The sequence below is a fragment of the Cucumis melo genome, chromosome 2 (assembly GCF_025177605.1).
Source record: "Cucumis melo cultivar AY chromosome 2, USDA_Cmelo_AY_1.0, whole genome shotgun sequence".
In the NCBI taxonomy this organism is placed as follows: domain Eukaryota; kingdom Viridiplantae; phylum Streptophyta; class Magnoliopsida; order Cucurbitales; family Cucurbitaceae; genus Cucumis; species Cucumis melo.
The window spans coordinates 25,746,227-25,770,379 of NC_066858.1; the positions used below are offsets into that span (position 1 = coordinate 25,746,227).

Genomic DNA, 24,153 nt, shown 5'->3' on the forward strand with positions numbered 1-24,153 from the left:
AAGTTTCAATTCTTATTTTAAGGGAAAAGGTAAAAGAATGAGAACTTTCAAGTATTGCATATGCCATCTGGAATTAAAGATTGCAAAGTGAGAACTTTTTTTTTTCATCATGTCAGACTCAAAGCAGCTTAGTTGATTGTCTTTTCTCGATGTTTCCTCTCCATTCATCCATTTTGAAACTTTTGTGCGCAAGTGCTCACTTGTCTTTGGGGTTTCTCCTGGAAAAGATCTGAAGTATTTAAGTTTTGCTTTGTTTTTCAGATTTTCTTTGTTTTGTTTGGGGTCTTGAAGGTTTGGATTGACTCGTTTGTACTTTTGTTGTCATTGTTCTTCAAGTCCTTTTCGGTCTTTTTTCACTTAGTATACTTCTCTAGTACTTTGAGCTTTAGTCCCTCTTATTATCATTAATAAAGAGGCTCGTTTCCGTTTCCAAAAAAAACATGGTCACCCCTCTTGCATTTACCGATTGGATCAGAACATTAATGGATCATAAGATCACAGAGCAGTCATTTGCATGGTTTTGTCAAAGACTCGAGGGAAAGAAACAATCAGATCTTCAAGAACGGATCAAAGCCCTCTAAAAACATCCTATAATCTTCTACTTTTAATGCATTTCTTTAATGTAAATTTACAGTAACTTAGATCATAGCCTAAATTATCTTCTGGCCTCATTTGTATGTCCATTGGATTATTTCATTCATTAATGTCCAAGAAGAAAAAGGAGAGAAAAGAAAACTTTCCAAGCACTGAGTCTGGATGATGTAGAAAATTTGATAGTAGAGTTCAGATAATTGAAACTACTCACAGGATCAGCATTATTAGGTATGCCAAGACGAGATTGAGCATTTGCTACCATGAGAACCACATGCTCTCGCTGATTTCTTATGTTGTCCTCCTGCAAATAAGCAATTAAGAGTTGATAAACAGTTCAAACAATAGTCAGCCAAAAGTACTAAAAAGATAGCATGCTCTTAGTTAGTCCTACCCATTCTTTTTTTTTCTTTAAATTAGAAGCAAAGTATGATTTTATTTAAATGGGTAAAAGTTGCAGAGGGATTGAAGTCGCAGAACAACTCTCAATTAGCAGTAACAGGAAAGAAATTGATTTCAACGTCATCGGATTGGGTGTTGACTGCTTATTGTAACTTTTCATTATCCGAGCCTGGTTTAGAGGATAGTTGATTTCAAAGCAACCAATGTTGGAAGACGACTGGAGGTGTGAGGTTTCGAGCAATAAGGGTTTTCAGGAGAAATTTTGGAGAGAGAGAACAGAGGCGTAGCTAACAAGAGTAATGAATGGAAATGCAGCTAGGATTTTGAGAAAAGAGGAGAGAGGTCACGAGGAAAGAAAGTCGAGGGATCCTGGTTTTCGTTTTTTTTTTTTTAAGGTTGTGGAGAGACCGCATGAAGAACAAGCCAAGGGTGTCGATAGAATGTCGAAGACGAACGGTGGTCGGAGAAGTGTTAGTTTCTCCACCAGTTTGATGGTGTAGCTAAAATACAATAAGAATAGGAGGACTGTATAGGGTAAGAAACTAATAGACACATAATTTAAATTATAGCATATTAAATTAAATCATAATTATAATCGAACTATTCAAGGAAAAAAATCAAGGTAAATACGTATACAAACCTGGAATCCAAATGCATATTCAAGAAGGTCAAACATATCTGCACTCCTTTGTCCAGATATCTGAAATTCCGAAGGCAGTCTCGGGAAATGCTCTGTATATCTGATTGCAGATATTGTAGCCCTTACCTGTACGAAATCCCCCCCCCCCCCCCCAAAAAAAAAGGAGTATATTTAGCAAGCAACATACAACATTGGTAAAGAAAATCACATTCAAAATCCCCACTTAAAGAAAGGAGTTCAAACTAGGCAAAAATGTTGTCTATACAGTAATTACAAAACTTCTGAAAATTTTATTTGGAAAAAGTTGAACACTTCTAATTGAATTATGAAAAGATACAATCCAAAGGTACAAAAGATGCTATCAAGAGATGCACCCAGACCCCTTAACACCCTCATCATGTCCATAATCAGAAATACAAACTAAACAATACGGCCAAAATGGTCAATATTTGTAGTTCGACAACTATTACAAAAGGAGGAACAAGATCAAAACTAGAAGGAATTAAACAAAGCCAAAGATATAAAAGACACAACAAGAACAAGACATAGGTCAGCAAAGGAGAACTGCTTCAAATATGGAGGAGAAAGAATCGCCCACCAATTCAGATTTAGCTCTTGGATTTAGTAATCTTCAAAGGCTCTAGAAAGTGTGCACCAAGAAGAAGCATTTAGTTGAGCAAACTCAAAACAATCTAGCCAATGGGGAAGCTTTATCATATATACATGAAACCTCACCAACGACCAAACGTCACTATGGTCCTCCCCCTCTAACAACTTTGTAATTGCCCTCGCCCCAAAGATCCAATAACAAAAACACACCCCAAAAAGGGAGATTTCCACCATCTTGAATAGGTGGTAACTTGTGTATTGTTAATCTGTGATTAATGTGACTTCGCAACAAAGTATTCTTACACAACCCTCCAACGAGCATGCACAAAGCCAAACTCTTGGAAGAAGTGGTTCCACACTAAACTCACAACTCCAAAGCATATGATCTAGGTCTTCCTTCATCTTCTAACAAAGGATACATCTAAAATGACTCATTAACTTCGGCATCTTTCTCAAAATTCAATCCAAAATCAATCGAGCAAAAATTTGACAAGTAAAGAACTAACTTTCTTACGGATCTTGATTCTCCATAGAACATCAAAGACCAACTCACTAATAGTTGAAGGATCCAATGAATATAGAAAGGAAGACTTACACGAGAATCCCTCCAAAGGATAAGACTCCCACCACATCCCTTCTCTCAAGTCCAAAATTATAAGCTCCTATCAAAGACAGGAGAGGTTACCTACGTCATTAACCTATCGATCAACACATGATCGAAGCCAAACAAGAAAGAAATTGAACTCCTCAACAAAATCAAAAATTTTAAACCATACGATTTCTAAAAGAAGACAATGATATAAAACAAGGAAACTTAGAGTAGGGTGGTCAAACCCCACCCACTGATCTCCCCAAAAAAATACATTTGTGGCCTTCCCCACCCCATAGTAGACAAGAAGTGGGAAGGAATGGAGCTCAAGAGAAATATCCTTCCAAGGGTTCCAAAATGTGCCTTTAACCCCACTCGATGACCATTCAAAAGGATGAGGATCATGTTTACTCACACCAATCCTCTGCCAAAAATCAAAGGGGAAACACCAAAGTCATTTAGCCAATAAAGCTTTGTTTCGAATCCTTAAATTCCCTAGCTCTAATCCCATTCACCCCAACCCACCCCACCAATGAATTCACAAGCTTTCCAATGACCAAGTGCACTTGGGCATCGTTGAGATGCTCAGATACCAACCCCTAGATTTCGGGATTATTGTGATTATTATTTTTCATATTTTAGACCTTGTATCTTGAGCTTTAGTCTCTTTTTATTATATCAATGAAAAGCCCGTTAATTTACAACAGCAAAAATAAAACGAAATAAAGGTTCTTCCAACCAACACAAAATTGGTCATTTTTAAAATTTCGGAACCATTTCTCAATTAGTACGTGTCATCCTTGCACAGGGACCATGCTAATCTTCTCTGATCGTTCCAATTTTATTGGATGTTCCCAGAGGGACAACACAAAATTGGTCATGCTATTACACAAAAAGATTATACGATTTGCACCAACCAATAAGTAAGCATCGTAAATATAATATGACTCCAAAATCTAAGAAAAGGCACCTTGGTAATAACTAATATGTTAAATAATCCATTAAGTATCACTATTATACTTTTCAGTCAATGAAAACTCAGTTTAAAGATAAAATAAGAATGTCTCATTGTATAATTTTCTTGTACTTTGAGTTTTTATAATAATAAAGAAGCTTGTCTTCTTTTCAAATAAAAAAGATAAAATAAGAATGAGCGATGAGACATAAAAGAGTCAGACACTTAAGTTTCACCTACTTCAGGAAAAATGCCAATGGCATTTGTTAGTGATTGTGCGTCCAAAGGTACAATATTGTAGGGTACAAATTCCCCGGATAATGTATTATCAGAACTTCTAACTCTTCGTAGCTGAAAGATCATAAAGAAAATTAAGGTCAAAACTTTGATATAAATCAAGAAATGATACGACTGAGTGGAAATGCACTACAGCTACAATTTACTACCTCCTCCATAATCAATCTTCCGACTCCTTGAGGATCTGCATCTCCACTGAGAGCCTCCATCACCTCAACTAAAGCCCTAAGGTTAGCAATTACTTTCTTCGCTTCAGAATATCTAAGCTCCAACCTAAACCCAAAGATATTTAAACTTTAATGAAATATTGCAAAAAGAGATATTATAACCATAACTTAGGAAGAAACTCGTAGAATGTAGAAAAGGCAAATACACAGACATGTTTATACCGATATTGCAAAAAGAGATGTTAAAACCATATCCTAGGAAGAAACTCGAAGAATATAGAAAAGGCATATTCACAGACAGAGGTTTATACCTATATTCTATACCAAGCAATTTCATCACTGGCCTCCCTCATATCAAATATTTAGTTCACGAAAAATAGATGAACATTTAAAGGTGCTAAGATGTCAAACTAGTCAAAGGCAAGAAATGAGAAAATTCAACAAACAAGAAAACTTAGAACTTCCCACTGCCTAAGAATAAACATAATAAGAAACAAAAAGGATAATTGGATGTAGCCCTGGTTACACTTATCTCCATGTAGCCCACTAGTTACCCAATTAAAATTTACCATGTGGCAAAAAAATAATTAAGAAAATAAATTATTATTTTTTTACCATGTGATAAATAATGGGCTACATGGATATAGGTGTAGACAAGGCTATACCGATCATTACCCATAAGAACACCTAATCATTACCCATAAGAACCCTGTCGATATATCATAATTACATATTTGCATGGTATACTTTAAAGTGGACAGGATACAAAGTAAAGATGAAGGAGAAGAAGAAGACCAAAATAAAGAAGGAAATGTAATTCAAAAGCCGCTTTCATGTGATGGTCTGGGCGATGTCATTTTCCAAGCAGCAGCAAAAGTATTTTTCAGAGAACTGTTTGGTAGAAAACTATGAATTGATGAAACTGTTGGGTAGAAATTGTGAAGTAGATTTCAAGCATCTAGAATTGTTTTAATAAGTAACTAAGCTTTTATTGAGAAAAATGAGAAAATTAGCAAGGGCATACCAAAAACAGAGAGAGAGAGGGAGAGAAAGAAAGAAAGAAGCCCACAGAAAGAGTCCCAACACTAACTACAGAACAAGAATAAACGCCAAGCCTAGCCGCTCAAAAAGTTCAACCATTCCTCTATCATCAAATTCCACACAAAATAGCAACAAAATAAACATGTCAAAGAACTCTGCCCTTACTCCAAAAGGGAGAGTTCAAGAGTACCTCCTCAATCATAGAAAAACAATTTTTGCTACAAGCTAAAGCAATCCCAAACAAGCTTAAACCTAAGTCCAAAGGAAATAAGAGAGCTGGCAAACACACAGAAAATGATCAAGATCCACGTCATATGGCCAATAAAGAATACACCATTCCATGCACAACACAAAGGAAGAAAGTTGATGGAAATGATCCCAGATGTTCACATTCACACGTCACAACAAAACATTTCATTGATTAAATAAAATTACAAAAATAGGGATTCTACATGTGCTCAAATGCAAAACTTATCAAGTTTTATATGGTCATGCAAACACGATGTATCGGCTTAAGAGGAAGTTGCCTTCGCTCATTGGTCCTTTCTGGTGTATTCTCCGTCAAAAAGCAAAGGAAGACATGGGAAAAGAACTTAACTTTTATTGGTATGTTAATCCATCACAAGACTTTAAAAACCGACTCAACAATAGGAAAAGGATCTAATAAAATACTAAAGAACAACTCACAAGAAAAGTCCTCCAAAGGATTTAACCTACAAAGGCAAACAACCCTTCTCCCAATCCTAAAGTCAAAATTCTCCACCCAAGGAGGTGATCATCAACAAATTGAAGGTGTAAAAGATACAAACTCTCCAAATCCCACATCAAAACCTTAACCACACCCAACACTAAGAGGCTCACAATATCAATACCAAGAAGAGAAGAGGTCCTTGACATCTAAAGTAATATCATCGCCAAAAGCATATCATGCATTCATCCTTCCACCACAATATACTCGCTCCTACCCAAGCATCTCACCAACATCTAGGCTAGGCCACTTTAACAAAAGTGATCACTCCTCATCAACTCCACCCTTACTCTTTTTCTGCGAGTATACCATGAGGTTCAAGAATTTATCACAACCGTCCAATTACTTTTCTTTTATTAGTGTCTAAGTCTACTTGCATGTACCTTGACTATTCTCGTATGAAAACTTTCTAACCCAACTATATTTGGTCTCCACACTCATGGATAATAAATTCTAAGTACGTAGCCTTCACGACAAATCATTCTCTCTGAACATTTTACTAATATATTGACCCTAGTGGTCACGAGGCAAACCCATAGTGATCACAACCATCCAAATAATTAGCATTAAGGGAAAAGAAAACGCCTGGTGTTTTGAGAGTACAATACTCCTCTTGGGATCAAATATGATAGCATTTATTAAATGCAAAATAAAATAATTATGGATAGAAAAATAATAGTATCCTTAAAAGTAATAATAATAATAATAAGAAAAATATTGTAAATGGCTAACTATTGAAAATATTTACAAAATATAGCAAAATTTCATATTCTATCAATGATAGATTCTAAGAGGCACAGGTAGTGTTCATTTAGAAGACAGCAAATATGGCATGCAAGTGAATGTGTAATTGATGGACATCAAAAAATTAGAATTGAAGGATAAGGGCAGTACTCTCCCAAGTTAGCACTGATTACTCCCGACTCCCGCCATTTTTGTTCTTCTCTTTGTATATCATCTATTCTATGCCGTCTCTTATATTGCTTGTAGAACTCCCACAGATGTTCAATATCACGATGACGATCTATAGATGCCCCATCCTTCTTTACAAGTTTTTGCTGCAATAGATATCATGTCACTAAAGCTTTAGTTTCCAGTTTAAACTGATGAAAAAAAACCAATTAAATACCAAAAGTGTAACAAGATTATGACATTTACATTACAATTAAGACTACGAAAATGGATATTTGAATCAGATTACATTATACCTTAATAACAGACATTAATCCGGTCTTAAACTGAAGAACACCTCTACCGTCGCTGTTAGGATCCAAGTTTTGAGCCATTCTGTACGCCTGCTCACACACTAAAACAGGAAAATACAGCTTTAATTGCATGCACGTACTGAAGAATCTATCCCTTGGCCATGACTTTTCAATGAGATGAGCAAAAAAAATTTGCGAAACTTGTTTCATTGCAAAAGTCTAATGTGTCAAAAAGAATACTACTACCTACAGTTGGCTAGTTACATCGTCAAAATTCAAAAATAAAAAATTCTAAATTTTCACAACGTCAATTGTTCCATGTCAATTGACACTACGGACTTGAAGTTCAAACTTCTAATAGATTAAAACAATATTCAAAGATGAAAGTTACATTAGGAAAAACTTATATACTCCGCTTTATATCTGGATAACTGATGGCATAACAATACACCACACTCCCACCCACTCCGTTATTTACTAAAACATATGCAGGTCATTCAAATACCTTATATACTCGGTTCAAAACTAAAAAAAGGCAAATGATAACAACATTTCTATGCATAAATGTGAGAGATGGAGATGAAGCATTAACACAAGCCATAGATAGATGAAATCAAACTTCGTAAGGTACCCAACTCAATGCCCATGATGAAGTTCATATAAAAAAATAAAAACAAAACACACAGACACGCACACACAAAAGAAGGAAATGGATGTGAAATGCTTACAAATCCTAGCAACAGTGGAGTCCTCCGCTTGGATTTCATCTGCAGCCTGCAAAATAGCATCAATGTTGGTAGTTTTTCCAAGAGAAGGCGGCACGGCTCCCACAATCCCACTGGGAGTCCTCCCATGGCCTTGCCCTGCATTTCTAAGCTGCTCTCTCTTCAAAGTCGCACGCACTAGCCTCTCCCAATTATCGTTCACTCTCGCCATGACACTCCGGCGCTAAATCGACGGCCGAGAACGCCGACAAGCGACTTCACCTTCAAATTTAGGGATCGATTTCAGCTGAAAATCAAAGACGAAAAGACGAAATTCCAGATTACAGACATTAAAGCATAGCACAAAAGAGGCAACTCACGAAGAAATACAATTAGAACGCGGAGGAGACAGTGGAACAAAAAGGAACAACGTTTTCGCTTTTGGGTGGCGCCATGTGAAATTACTGAGTTACCCTCGCGCGTTTTAGAGTGGTCTCTCTAATCGACGTTTGAGTCCGCCCGTCGTGGGAAAACAGCGGTTGCCATCGCCCGTTATCGCATCTTTGGTTTTTCTTTCCTTACGCGCTCTCTGATTTTTCTTTTTGGTTTTTTTAAATATCTTTCTTCATTTTTCTTGACTTTTTTTATTTTTTAAATTAATAATTAATGTCTTCCTTGACTTAGTACTTAAGCATTTGAAAACTTTTATGACCATATGCCGTGTAAAGTGAAAATAGCGATAGTATTAATTTGCCTATGTAATTTGTGTTTTACTATGTTCTAATTCTTGTATTTTCATCCATGTATTTCTTTTTTCCTACGAGACAATGGTTTAAAGTCATAAATGAAAATGCGATAATTATAAAAATACATCAGAATATTGAAATAAACTTTGATATCGTTAATGTGCTTCAACTTGCTTCAAGGCAAGGTGTAGCTTCGCACTTGCCTTAGCTGTTGCTCGTACACTGGTGGCTTGCTTCTTAAAAGAACAATCTATTTGATATATGAATCTTACTTATTGTATACCTCTATCATCAATTGGATATTTTTCTTTTAGCTAGTCACGTAGGTTTAAAAGTTCTTACGCTTTGTTGATGAATTTAGGTAAACTTATGAGTTTTTTTTTTTTTTTTTTTACGCTTATTGGTTAGTTAGAAACTCAATACTATGGATATAACGCGACATGTTTGTAAAAGTGGGAATGAAGTATTTGAATTGATTACAATAAACTATTGTGTTTAGTTACTTTTCAAAAACACTTGTGAATTTTTAATTAAGCTTATTTGTTGTTTTTAATTAATAATTAATAAATCTCCCTTTACTTTGTAGTTAAAACATGGAGTGACCTCGATGGTTATGGTGTAATTGGTTGAATTGTTCAAAACTCTCATGGCTCTTTTGTTCCCATTGCGATTCAAGTGGCCTACCACATTCCTTCGAGTCATTGCGATGATTAGAGATTTGAAACATATCGTTGATGTTGACTATTTCGAGTGTGGGTCTTATTGTCGTGTTTTTCTTGTGTCAAACTATGTTGAAAACATTGGTGCTTGTAAGAGTCGGGATTTGTTTGAGTTGTCTAGCTTTATTGAGAAGATCAAGACTTTGACATTTGTTGCGCTTGTCTCGTTCTTTAATTGGTGTGTCGTTATGCAAATGGGATGACCCGTTAATTATCTAGGTTTATGTCGAGGTTATTTTTTGTCCATTTCTTCATCTGACCTCGAAAGTTTCAATTCTAGTAAAACCCAACACACAAAAAACATACCATTACATACTCACATCAAGCATGGCTATAACTACTATCAAAGTCAAAAGTTAAAAATTTGACCCCTATCATATAATGTATTAAAAAAAAATTGCAAAAAAGTCGAAGTTAAAATTTAGTTATGGGCTGTCTGGCTTGGCCCATTTTCACCCTTTTCCAAACGGTGTCGTTTATTCGACAAAACACTTGTATTTAAATACTAGAATTTCCCTCTTAATATCCTAACTTCATGCTCGAGAGGTTAGAATTCAGACTTTTCAGATTGAGGAGATCCATCATCATCAGGCTCTTGAGGAATAAAATCACCATAGGGGTTTGTTGTTTCTCCTTTACCATTTTTGAATTCTATGCATTTTCATTAACAAAGAAGCCATCGACCAAAAAAATGATATACAATTTCACGATTTTGTATTTTTAAACCATTATTGACTTCTTTATTGCAAGAATCGGCTATCGTCCCAGTAAAATTTTGAGTGTCAAATTACTTTGAAATTCTGGTTCTTGGATTTGCATTGGAGCCCACTGAGCTGAATTCAAACGCTGAATCAAGTTAAAGGGTTTTCTTTTCTGTCATCTTCTGTATTTTTAACTGCTGATTAATGTTTAGATGTCAATGTGCATTATCGCTCAATGGAAGAAGTTGATATCAAGGTTAAATGATGAATCTGAAATTCCAACCCTTGAACTTGTACAATTTATTTTTGATTTGTTTTGGATGGAGAACATTAACCTGAATTCAAAATCTGTTTTGTTATGATGCATGTTGGTACCAAACCAACCCATTGATCGATGAAAATTGAAAACTATTGTGGTTTACTTAGTTTTTCGTCAATAATCTGTTTATAGTTTCAAAACAGAAGCCTACACATTCTTCTTGCTGCAGAAACAGAAGCCTAAATTCTTTAGGAAGTCGGTTTTCAACAGAAAGGGTGTCCATGCAAGTCAACAACTGGCAAAGAAGACCCCGCATTCTTCTTGCTGCTTGTGGGAGTGTTGCGGCATTGAAGTTTAGAACCATATGCCAATGTTTTTCTGAATGGGCGGATGTTCGAGCTGTTGCCACAAGAGCAGCGTTGTTCTTCATCGATCGACAATCCCTCCCAAAGAACGTCTTTCTTTACAACGACGACGATGATTGGTCCAGTTGGAGGAAAATTGGTGACGAATGCCTTCACATTCATCTTTGCAACTGGGCTGATATTATGGTTATCGCTCCACTCTCGGCAAACACACTTGGAAAGGTTAATATTATATGATTGATCATTATTTATACAAGTCTTGCCTTTCAGTCTCTACTTCAAACTAAACATATAACTTAACTACCAATAACTAAACTTATATTGTAATTAACAGGCTGGACATCATTGTCACTTGGTGCCCTTTAGTTTTGTGCAGCTTTTAATGGATGCCCCATAGCTCTTCGTTTAACTAAAACATTTCTGTTTCGTGCATTAAGAATCTTGGACCAACTTTAGTTTTGATGGACTCAACTTCTTAGGTTGGGGCAACTAGTTATTGTGCATTTGGCTTGTATTTTCTTGTATTCCAATTCAAGTTATTTGACGAACACCCTTTCTGTTTTCTAATCAGAAGTACAAATCTTGGCATTCTTTTTAAAGTTCTTCTCCATATATTTTAGTTTCTTTTATTCTATAGGTAAATCTTGTATGAACGTTGGCTACATAGTTGGTTTGTTATAAAGGTTCGCGTGTTTATCTGTCATTACACCAATGGGATTTTGATCCAAATCAATCTTGTGGTTTGGTAAACTTTATCAATGTCCATGTTTCTTATCAGATTGCGGGAGGATTGTGTGATAATCTATTAACTTGCATAGTACGAGCATGGGACTACAACAAGCCTATATTTGTTGCACCCGCCATGAACGCCTTGATGTGGAAGAATTCTTTCACTGAAAGACATCTTGTGTCTGTTGATGATCTTGGAATTACTCTTATACGACCAGTGGCAAATGCAGTGGAACAATGCAATGGTGTCATGGCCGAACCGAGCCACATTTCTGCAACTGTGATTCTATTCATCGAATTACAACGTAAGAGAAACAAAACAGCCAACCAGTAAGTGTAAAATCGTGGAAGATGGCCATTTTTTCTTTAAGTTGTTTGGCAAATGGGATGATTTGGGTTGCATACAAATTAGAAGCTGCAATAATATATCTGCCCCGTCCATCTCGTGAAGCCTTTGTGATTGTGTTCTTGTGGTTTGACTGAGATTGGGATGGGTAGGCTGTAAATGAAATTTGTTTCGTTCACATTTTTTTTCTTTGTTCTTCCCAATTTTATCATCTCACTTGTAATCTTACTTGACATCAAACCATTTTTTTACACTAATAAATAGTACTGCTCTCTAATTTTCTATTTTTGATGGTTCAAGACAGCACTTACAATTGTGGAATTAATCTAAAAACAGTTATTGTTTAAGAAAATATATTTTACCTTACCAGGGTAAAGAAACCCTAAACCTACAGAATTTTTCTTTTTACCATAAGCCATAAAATTTGAGTCCTTTTAACTTTCGATTTTATGGTGAATATATTTTTGGATAAACTTTTATATACGACTAGTTAACTAAGTTAAAAATTTCAATACTAAATACTCACAAAAAAAAAGTCAGTTTATTGAAAAAAACTTAGTACTAATAATCTTAAACAAATTAAAATATAATTCTAGTCTTCTAACCACTCTCAAAATTTCAAATTAAATCTCCTAATCCTTTCATTAAATACTAAATATCACTGTTAGGAAAAAGAATACAAAAAGGATGAAACCAATTAATTATTTTTCTTACACATTAACACTTTGGTAGTCCAAAACAAAACATTACTACTACATAATACAAAAAAAAAAAAAAAAAAAAGTGTTTGATCTATTACAATGGAATGCATTGTGTCCCCATATATATGCCACCTCCACTTCCACTTTACATACCCCTAAAAGTAAAAGCCAAAAGGAAAAAAAAAAAAAAAAAAAAAAAAAGAAGAAGAACATTTAATTTCATCCTGCCCCCATTGTTAGTAGATCAAACACATTCCTCCCAACCCTAACTTTGTACCCTTTTTCTTTTCTTTTTTGTTCTTAGCTTTTTAACAAAGCACTTAAAATCTAAACTACAGTTGTCAACTCTGTATTGGCCGCAGTAGCCGAGACCTGATTTTGCTCTCTCGCCACAACCTTCTTCATCTTCATCAACCATTTCATCACCCTCAATACGTTGTCGTATAAACTCAAAGCAACGTACACCCCAATCCCACCCACAATCCCATCCGCTATCGAATACGTTAACGGCATCAAAACCATCGTTACAAATGCCGGCACCGCTTCCTTCACATTTCCCCATTCTACCTCCTTCACCACCTTCATCATCATCACTCCCACCATCACCAACGACGGCCCAATCGCCCACGGCGGTACACTCGACAACAACGGCGTGAAAAACAACGACAACATAAAACAAAAACTCACCACCATCGCCGTAATCCCCGTTCTCCCTCCCTCTCTTATCCCCGCCGACGATTCCACGTACGTCGCGATTGGCGAAACTCCAAGCATCGTCGCTACCACTGACGAACAACCGTCGACGATATACGCCATGTATTCACCTTCGAAAGTTCCTCGTTCGTTCACAAATCCGCCGATTTCCGCCATGGTGTAAAGCGTCCCCGTCGTCGCGAGTACATCGATGTAAAACAGCGTCGCTAGCGCTACCCAAACCTCTGTTGTGTTGAAGCCGTTGAAGCTAACAACACCGGCTGTCTTCTCGATTTTGTGAAAGTCCACTATTTTTCTGAAGTAATTGTATCTCTCGTCGCCGAGTGGGTTGTGAGGGAAATACGTCACAGCCGTGCCCCTAAACCAAGACACCAAAGTCACGAAAACGATGCCGTATATCATACTCCCTTTTAAATCCTTCATTAGTCCATAAGCCATTATTACAAAGCCAATGGAACCAAGCCAAAACGTTGCGCTTTGCATTTTTCCTCCAAGACATTCTCCGGTCTCCGGATTTGTACGGCTACAAGCTGTGAGTGTAACCAATGTAGCCGAGTCAGGCCCAATTAAGCCCAATCCTTGATGGGCTTGCAAGCCCACAAACGCTATAAAAAGCCCAATCCCAGCAGCGCAAGCATACCGAACTGAATTAGGAATGAATTTCGCCAGCTTTGCACGAATCCCCAACGCGGAAACAGCAATAAACAAACAAGCTTCAACCAAGAAAACGGCCAACGCGGTTTGGTATTTAATTGGGCCGGATCCATGAAAGCCCACTAAATTATAGGCTAAATACGCATTCGGGCCCATGGCTGGAGCAAGGCCCAAAGGAAGATTGGCAAGAACTCCCATAGCGAACGAACCAATCATAGCCGATAAAATAGTACCGACCATGAGATCGCTTTTGATTTTCGAGAGGCAGTTTTCGTAGCCAGGATTTGGCTTTAACATGCAATCCGGCGTGGCGGTTCCGTTCGCGGGTGCAGAGCAGTCAGCCATCGAACACGTGCCGCCGGAGTCGGCAAGGATATTGGCGTTAACAGTGATGATATAAGCCATTGTGAGAAACGTAGCTAAACCGGCTCGTAATTCCTTGGTGAAACAGGTATTTCTTGCTTCAAGTTTGAAATATTTGCCCACTACACTGCGTGCAATTGCATCGTTTAAAGCTTTCTCCATTTTGTTCCATGAATTTCGAGTTACGACGCGGCTGCTGCCACCGCTGTCTCCTCCTCCTCCTCCGCCGCCGCCGCCGCCCATCGAAATGTGTCTATGTTGGGGAATGGTGGTTGAGAGAGGAGGATGTAGATGGGCAGATTTATATAGAAATATCAAATATGTAGAGATTAAGAGGAAAGAGAGGTGCGTGGGTCACGCGAGGTTGGGTAAGAGAATTTTAGGGGAAAAGGGGAATTGGGTAAGACAGAAGTCTCTTTGGGAATGGAAAAAGGGTTAAAAAGTGTTTTTTCCCAAAAAAATAAAACAGAAGTGTGATGATTGTGAACACTACACGCTTTTGTTTCATTTTTTTAAAAAATATTTTAGTATTTTGGTTTTTAACAACCTATAATTCGGTAATGGTTTCATTCCTTTTCTTTTCTTTTTTTTTTTTGTTTTTAGTACTTCAAAACGAAGTATATTTTCTTACAACGATTTGCATCTATCTTATATAACATGGTTGAATTAACTTCTTTGAAACTATTTAGGATCTATTTGCTCCAATAATTAGCGAGGGTGGAGCTCCATGTTTAGCCTATTATAATCATACTTATTCTCATTATTCTGGGCGAAAATACGTCACCGCAAAAGAAAGCACCATGACAAGAACTGAGATTATCTGCATCCCAAATGCATACTATTATAATACCACTATTATAAGTCATTTCTCGTCCCAAACGCCACCTTAATATTTGTTTTCAATTTTTTTTACATGGTATTCAAAGTATTGAATATTAATTTATATTCAATGAACTAAATTGATACATTAAATTAGTACATAAATAAATAAATAAAAGCATAGAAAATTGATAATAAAATGTTAAATTGGGTATTTCCAATTTATTGCTTTCACTTTTTGTTTGTTATTTTATTAAAAGAGAATGGCGTAAGAAATTAATGGTGCGGTTACACTTCCACCATTTTGCTTTATGAGTACAGTTATAATCCCACTATTGGATCATTCATTTAATATGGAAATACAATCATATTCTATTCATACATACACACACACATATATATATATTATATTATATTATATTTGGTAATAATTTAAAAGGAGTTTTGAAAGTTGACTTTTGACTGAGTTGTAAGAAATTGTAATTATGTTCTATCTGGATACCAATACATTACAATACCAATCACGGGATTTTGGAATTACTAAACCCACATCCCCTAATATTGTCACCATCATTTTCATTACATATATATATAATCAAACAATTTGATTCCTAGTATAGTATGAAATTTAATAGGTTACTTAATATGGGTTGTAATTAATGTTCTTTCTTAATTATTCAAAAACATATTGTATCTACCTTCATATCTTATTTTGGTGTTGTACTAAATAAAATTCTTATTTTGGTATGTAAGTTTTCTTGAACTTTCTTGTTTTTTTTTTACTAGGGCATTAAAATGGGTCATTTTAATACATATGTTTTTCTAATTGTTTTGAAATTTTTGATAAGGGATGGTCTATAAAGAAGAAGGATGTGGTATCGTAATCTATATCGGAGTATGCACTGAATAAAGATATTGGTAATAATCTAATATAAATTATAGATGGGATAACTTGCATCTCGAACAAATAAAACAAGAAAAATATCTCTTGAGGTAGAGATTCCTAGAAGAAAAGAAAAAAAAAACTCACATATTACATCCGAATCACCACAAATGAAAATTACAAGACTAAACTACAATTTGATCGGAGAAAAAAAACTAACCAAGGATAGTGAATTTGCTAGTTTACTTTTTTTTTTCTTGTCGCAACGTGGTACTCACTTCTAGGAAATATATAATATGAGGTTGAGTACATATATTAAATTGTTAACTTAATGTATTAATGTATTGAAGTCGCACATGCCAAAACTATCATAATCTATCGTTGACTATCGTATCATTAGTTCTATTTGCTATTTTTTATTTGATTTTGGAAACCAAATTGATGTTTAAACATAAGCTTAAATAATGGAATAAAACAATTAAAGTAAGATTTAGAAGTAAGGAAAAGGAATTTGATTGTTTGAAGGATAAAGTTGAAGAGTTTTGTTGACCACCGGCAACCCATGCGACTAAATCGGATCCTGAAAATCCGATGAACCAAGTCACTAAAAATGAGATTAATTTGGAATATACCAAACATATCGCATTTCTCAAACCAAAATTATAATGAAAAAAAATCTTTCAACCATCATTTATTATCCAAAAAAGTATATTATAATAATTATTAATTTAACGAAGAATATCATGATAAAATATTTATAAAATATATATATAAAAAAATAGATTTTATCTCTTATAGATATTTTACCATATTCTTGTATTAAATAGAATACAAAATTTTATTAGGTGTTATAAATATTTTTATTTATTTTACTTTTTAAAATGTCCCTAATTTAAGTTATAATCAACTATGTTTCCTTCCTTTTTTTGTTTTTTCTTCAATAAGTAAAAACTATTATAATAAAATTGCATACATGAAAAGGAATCTTGAGGTGGGTGTCACACACATGCACTGGTGCACATGTATGCCAAGGTTGCATTTTTCCAAGGAATAAAATAACATATATATAATTTTTTTAAATACCAAATACTATAATATTTAAATTTTACCATTAATAGACGGGAAAAAAATAGAGTAAATTTTAGAGTAATTCGAAACTATTTTATAATACTTGAACGAGTTATAGAAAATGTGATGATTTTGTTATGATTTGTAAATAGTTTCAATTTATTTGTTATATTTGAAAATGTTCATAAAATTTTAACTATTTATTGTACATCTCGAAAGCATTTGGAGTGGGAAATACAATTGTTTTATACCATATATATCTGCACACATACGGTTTGTTACGATATATTTCACATGTATTCTACAGTTTAGAATACAATATCTCAAAATTATTTGTATTTTGTATTTTGCATGTACTTTTAGTTTTCGAACTTCTCACATAAATATAAAAATATATGTTTTGATTAGTTGAACTATACTAATTATGATATTATATTACTACATATTCGTTCGAGTACTTTTATAAACATTAATTATGCTATAAACTTATGTCACAATTCACAACAATGCACACCATACAATTTTTGTTTGGTTGAATCGAAATAGTCACAAAGTTGCATTGACTATGGCGCTAATTTAGGTAAATTAAAATTGGTTGCATGAAAGTTATCTACCACTAAATCATAAAATATTATGTACATACATATATGTTTATTATATTATAAAGTTTTTAAGCTATAGGGTTGCGCGTAACGCTGACTGAATAAATAAATAAATATATATATATATATATATATATATATATATATCTGTACGGTTTTATAATAAAGTTTTATGTCTCATTAAGTGATGAATGAAGTGCCACGGTGGCTATGGTCAGAAAATTGTATGAATTAATAGTTTTAATAATCACATAAAGGTAAAAAGGATAGGTTCAAATTTCAAAGTGAATAAATAAATAAATGTAAACCAAGACATATACATACATATATATATATATATATATATATATATATATATATATATATATATATATATATATATAATTGAATCCCAAAAGTAAGAAAAATTTAAAGAGATGTGTCATTGCAAACGGCACGCTCCATATTAATCTAATCCATTTGCACCCTACTCCTATGCTCACTATATAAAGCTTTGCCAACGAAGGGGATGTAACTTTTCTTTTCTTTTTTCACAAATTTTTTTTACTTAATTTTTCCATCTTAAACCTATCTTCGTTGGTTTAAGTATAAAGATATATCGTGATCGAGAAGTTAGAGGTTTACGAAAAGAAACTGTTCAACTTAAGGAAAAGAAAAATATGTTTTGAAGATCGAGAATCTTACCTTGAAAAATCCAAAATATCTCATACTGTTTATAAGGTAGATATGTTACTCATTCCATTATATTATCAATTAGTTTTAAGAACCTCCTACCATATCAAGTATGATATCGATGATTCTAAAATCTAAACGGATATTCGATCTAATAAAAGAAAGTGAAATCCACTTAAAAATGAAGAATAAAGAAAATTTAATGTTTTCTAAAAACATGTTGAAATTTCTACGTTGAATAAATCAATGGACATTGCTTTTAATTGTTTTGTTTTGAGATTAGACTAATTAACTGCGGCAAATTGCTTCGCTTATTTCTTTTTAGCTAAGAACAATTAAATTTATGAAAAATAATTTGTAAAAAAATAATCATATTGGTCGTTTTAAAAAATCAATTTTAATTAATTAGTAGCAACGTATAACTAATTGCAATTAGTTATTGACAAATTTTAAAATTTGTACTAATTTAGTACATGACATGTCAAATCCGGTTAATCAATATATCAAATTTCATTTATATATCTCGTGCACCTCTAAATCTCTATTTATCTAATATATTGTTTAAAAGACCATATTAATTTTCATTTAATTCAGTATGCATAACAATATTTTACCTGACTAAGACTAAAACTCGCCGTTGTTAAAAGAAAAAACTATTATTTATTATAAATACGTGAATTAGTTGTTAATAAATTATATATATCATCGATCTATCATACATTATTTTCGAATACCTTCTTCGCATTGTCTTCTCTACATATAATATTTTGCATATTCTGTAAATTCTATCAACAATAATCATCTGAAAAAGTTGAACTAATACATTTAGGTTAGTTCTTACTTTTAACTTCTCAACACTGTTTTTAACTCTATTGTTTAATAACATCAATGTAAGTTTTATTTGTATAGTTTGTTTATTTTGAGAAAGTTGAAAAACGGATCCACATTGATCAAACTGATTGATTACATTACAATTCTATTTTTGGGTTGCGCATGCGTTTGGTATTTATTATATAATGATTAAACAATATGCACACACTCACACAAAGCCAAGAATTAACAAAAATATTTGTATATATTAAGAACTTAATACTTTCCTTTTCCAAAAATAAATATAAATTAATACAAACCCCAAGAAATATTTGCCAAATCTATTTAACTAATAATTAACTAACTTAAGATAAGGGCATGTTTGGATCTTTTCACCTTTTTCTTCTATTGATTCCTTTTCATAAAAACTTTTTTTTAAAAAAAAAAAAACACTTACAATGAAGATATACCTCTATATATATATATATATATATATAAACAATCAAATAAAAATAAAAATATATATTTACGATTGACCTATGTATCTATATGGATGTATTAATAGTCGAGTGCATTTTTTATTTGTTTGGCGGTTATAGTTTATGTAAATTTTAAGAAGAGATTGTTTTTGTTTTTGGAATTTTAGGAAATTTTTTATACTTAAACTTAAAGTTATGATTTACAAAATAAAGGAAACTATCTATCTATATGTATATAAAGATTATATCTATAAATATGTTTTAAATTTTGTTTTTTCCAACTAAAAAAGAACTTCAAACAAATTGATCAATGCACTAACCTAAGAGCTTTAAAAATAAATAAATTATGACGCGTATATTCGAGAGTAATTTTTAAACTATTAAAATAAATGGGAGTAATTTATGTTGGAGAATAAGACATAGCTCTCGAGGTTAAACAATTTACTTTAGTTATTTTACTTCTTTTTGCACTATTTTTTCTCTCGATCTTGTTGTGAATCCATATGCAATAACGATAAACAAAATTTAAATACTTTGTTTATAATTAGATTACTTGTTTGATTTCTTGTTATGTTTAAAGTGTATTTTCATTTTTTTAAAAATTAATTTTAGTTTTTAATTCAAACCTTTCAATTGTCAACTTAGTGTTGATAATTAATTAATTTAATATTCACGATCAATTAACAATTTCTTTTTTTCTTTTTAATTGCAACACAAAGAACATAAGCATGTGGGTTTATTAATCAATAATTGTCTTTCTAATCGACATCACAAGTTTAAAATAATTCTTACATTCCAAGATTTATGCTTCTTCTATAACTTATTGTCGATAAGTTTGAAGGATTAGTTTATTAATTATACTAATCATAAATTAATTATTATTAGCATTTGACAGGACAAAGTGGATTGTACTAAAATATTTTTACATTTTAAAATAACTTAACTTGAATTGGAATAAATTTTGTTAGTTGAATAAGCCTCGACTTAATGTTTTAACAAAGAGTTCAAGTATTGTTGATAAAGTTACCTACATTTTAGGTTTACGTACTATTGTAGTTGTTAAAAGTCACTGCTCACCGCTATGGACAACGTGGTCGTCACTCACATCCTACTGTCATTCGCCAGTTGTGATAAAGTCTGAAATGGAAGAGAAAGGGAGGTCATCGTGAACTTGATGATCTAAATCGTTTGAATAATAAAAAAAAAAAAAAAAGAAAAATGACCCTGAAAATTTTTAGCGGTGAGAATCTTATTTATTGCGAGATTAAAAACTCTTATACTGTGATAAAACCTAAAATAAACAAGAAATGAAGAAAGCAAGTTACAAGATAAAATCTTGATTTTCTTATTATATTTGATATTGCATACGATGATCATATATAGAAAATGAGGATGAAAAAGCTCTTGCAAAATTACACACCCCACACAAGAATAATACCTCGATCAAACATATCCAATAACATGGACTAGATTATACAACGGGCCATATAAACAAATAATTGGGCTTGAAATCACTAACATGGGCTAGATGATACAATGGGCCATATAAACAAATACTTATGCTAACGAGGGAAATACAATTTTAATAATATTCAATATTATGTTAGGTTAGATTTGCAATTATCATCAATATTATTTTCATTACTATGTAAAATATCGTCAATTTTCATCTGGTGTCGGAAGAAGAAGTAAAGAAGAATCGGCAAGTTCAATGTCATCACCATCATCGACATCGAGGGGATAGAAGAATATGTAATTGTGGGAGACATCACATAAGCCAAAATCAATGAGTGAGATTCCATCATCGCTCTGGGAGATGAGATGTTTGGGATCGTGGTCGGGAATGAATATCAAACGGTGAGAATGGAGGTTGTGTTGGAATATTAATAAGAAGAATTATTCTGTGTTTTAAAATTAATTACGATGGAATAATAAAAATAATAAGAAATATTTTTTTAAAAAAAAATCACCAACTTTAGATATAATTTTAAAAAAATATCTCAAAATTTCATCTAATTTTTTCACCGTTCCCACGTTTTATATTTTTAATATACCTACATAATATACTGTATATTTTTTATAATATGCTATATATTTTTTCATATATTCTAATTTGTTGACCGTAAACTACATAATATACTATATATTTTTCATATACCCTAAAATATTTTCAAATGATGAATTACATAATATATTATATATTTTTTATATACCTTAAAAAAATTTCAAAGCATGAACTACGTAATATACTATATATTTTTCATATACTCTAACAAATTTTGTATGTAACTACAAACCCTCGCTTACTGGAAAAATTTGAAGGGATGAACAGAATAAAAAATAATGGATAGAGAGAAATTATTTTCGAACAAAATAAAAAAAATAATAATTATGAGGTAATTTTGATTATAATACACACAATAGAATTAATTACATAATCATAAATAAAATTCTTGGTCACTTTCTTTATTTTATTTTTTAAAACTTTTAATATATTATTAATATGGTCTTTTGGACTTATGAAACGTAGTTGGGCTACTTTGCGAAATCTAGGCCCATTTCTTTACCAAGCCTCCGCACTTGGGCCGTTATTGGGCCTAGCCCTCCCGACAAACATATTCTATTGCGTCAGAAAGAGGACACGTGGTTTACGTGTGTTGAATTTGACTAAAAGGTACAAAACGTTTTAAACACTGATTTAAGTGTGATGTATGGAATGACATTCAACTATTCTATTTACTAACATTTATTTTATTATCCATTAACTCTTAAAATTTATGTTTCTAAATTTTAGCTTTATATCTAAAAAAAATTATCATCGATCCATTTCCAAAATATAGAAGAAAAAAAAGTAGCTATATTTTGTAAATAGTTTTAATATTTTTCTATTTTTAAAAATATCTCTTTATTTTTATTTGTTAAGAACTTCACCTATTAAATATAAAATTATTTTTTTTGTTTAATATATCTTTTCTAATTTGTAAATTTTATAAAAGGTTAGAACAAATTAAATACCAACTGTGTTGTTATGAAATTTGAGAGATCATACAGTAAGTTACAAAACTAAAAGTTCTAACCACAAGAATGATTTTTGGGATTCAATTAATTAGTTGTAATTATTAAATTAAAACACCCAAATTTCTAAACTCTATTGGGTAGTTTGACATAAATTTATTTATTAAAAAAGAAATTGTTATATATATATATATATATATATATATATATATATATATATATATATATATATATATAGGCACTTTAGAACACCCCAAAATTTTGACCTGAGGGGAAAATACTATACAATGACCCGTTATTTCTTTCTTTCTTTCTATCTTTTTTCAACACACCATTGACGGAATATACAAAATTTCATTCCCAATTTCCAACCAAAGTTTCAAAATTTATGGTTAGAAAAAATGGTTTCAAAATAAATCTGGAAATTGTATGTTATTTTCTTTTAAAAATTAAAAAACAAAAGAGGGAAAAAACAATACTAATAAATAAAAGCAACGGAGAACGACTTTCATTAAAAACACAATTAAAAATTAGTATTTTATATCAAAATGGCGAAAAATCAATATGTGACTTCAAGCTTATGAACACATCCATTTCATACTTATATGCTTTGCAAAACTTTATTTTATTTGAGTTTATGAGTTTATAAAGTTTCTTACTTTATTTTTCCAAATGTTACTATTGAAGATAAAAGTAATAGAGAAATTAAAATAAAATAATAATAATAAAAATTTGCGTGAAAATTTTTAAATTCAAAGAAAAATCGTAAAAAAGAAAAAATTCGTCAAACACAATAATATTTTTACCTTCCAATTCTAATTACAAAAGTACTCTCTTCCATATCTTGTGCTCAACGACCTTTTTTTCTACTATTCAACAATTGAATTAAAAACGAATTTAATTAAGATTAACACATTAAAATTAAAAGTATTTATAACTGATACAATTAAAAACCAATAAATAAACATTTTTACATCTGATGACTGTAAAAAAAAATTTAATCTAAGAAAAATGAGTGGGTTTCTCACATTTTGAATATAAGATATTTTCATAATCTTTTTAAATCTTAATTTATATTGACCAACAACTCTTTTAATATTTTGTAAAAAAAAAAAAAAATTATAGGTCAGTAATTTTTTAACAAGTTTAGGATTTAAATTAATTTTCTCTTAATGAATAAAACGTCAGCTGCGGATAAATGCAACGTAAAAATGGCGTCGGCCAAAAATAAAATTTCTTCGTATTTTCCAAACAAGAAAAATATTATATATATATTTATGGGAATCATCTGGACGAGTCTGGGAGAATAACTGATAAGGCTAATCCACAACAAAACTAAACGCGGTTTTCAGCCGTCGTTTTAATGAGATATTTAATATCGCCGAAAACAATAATAATAATAATAATAATAATAATAATAACAAGTGTGAAGTACGTGGCAGTTGACCGTTATTTTTTTAATTTAACAATTAAAGTTAGATATCTCTAGATTTCTCCCTTATTAATTCCTTTACCAATTTGTATTTTTGACCCTAAAAGGAAACACGTTCTTCTTTTTCT

General features: G+C 32.3%; 3 protein-coding genes and 1 non-coding gene across 4 annotated transcripts in view; 1 reads left to right on the forward strand and 3 right to left on the reverse strand.

Moving 5' to 3' along the window:
- The window catches only part of LOC103502333 (callose synthase 10), a 33,025-nt gene extending 24,507 nt beyond the window's left edge, over positions 1–8,518 (reverse strand). Inside the window, exons 1-8 of the mRNA XM_008466233.3 lie at positions 8,329–8,518; positions 7,973–8,230; positions 7,248–7,345; positions 6,934–7,097; positions 4,233–4,356; positions 4,027–4,137; positions 1,634–1,759; positions 806–895 (exon numbers count right to left, since the gene is read on the reverse strand). Of these exons, the coding sequence (XP_008464455.1) occupies positions 806–895; positions 1,634–1,759; positions 4,027–4,137; positions 4,233–4,356; positions 6,934–7,097; positions 7,248–7,345; positions 7,973–8,180 (921 nt within the window). The 5' untranslated portion in view covers positions 8,181–8,230; positions 8,329–8,518. The remainder of the gene's footprint in view (positions 1–805; positions 896–1,633; positions 1,760–4,026; positions 4,138–4,232; positions 4,357–6,933; positions 7,098–7,247; positions 7,346–7,972; positions 8,231–8,328) is intronic.
- On the reverse strand, positions 3,594–3,695 carry LOC127148328 (U6 spliceosomal RNA). The gene has a single exon (XR_007819207.1). It is a non-coding gene; the product is annotated as a U6 spliceosomal RNA (small nuclear RNA).
- Positions 8,519–9,950: 1,432 nt separating the features above from the next.
- LOC103502332 (probable phosphopantothenoylcysteine decarboxylase) lies at positions 9,951–12,097 on the forward strand. Its single transcript, XM_008466230.2, has 3 exons — positions 9,951–10,032; positions 10,603–10,960; positions 11,517–12,097. Exons 2-3 carry the CDS (start codon positions 10,655–10,657, stop codon positions 11,799–11,801), a joined length of 591 nt encoding a protein of 196 aa, XP_008464452.1. The 5' UTR covers positions 9,951–10,032; positions 10,603–10,654; the 3' UTR covers positions 11,802–12,097.
- A 404-nt stretch (positions 12,098–12,501) lies between these two features.
- On the reverse strand, positions 12,502–14,732 carry LOC103502331 (adenine/guanine permease AZG2). The gene has a single exon (XM_008466229.3). The coding sequence runs from the start codon at positions 14,486–14,488 to the stop codon at positions 12,842–12,844; it is 1,647 nt and encodes a 548-aa protein (XP_008464451.1). The 5' UTR covers positions 14,489–14,732; the 3' UTR covers positions 12,502–12,841.
- Between the last annotated feature and the right edge of the window lie 9,421 nt (positions 14,733–24,153).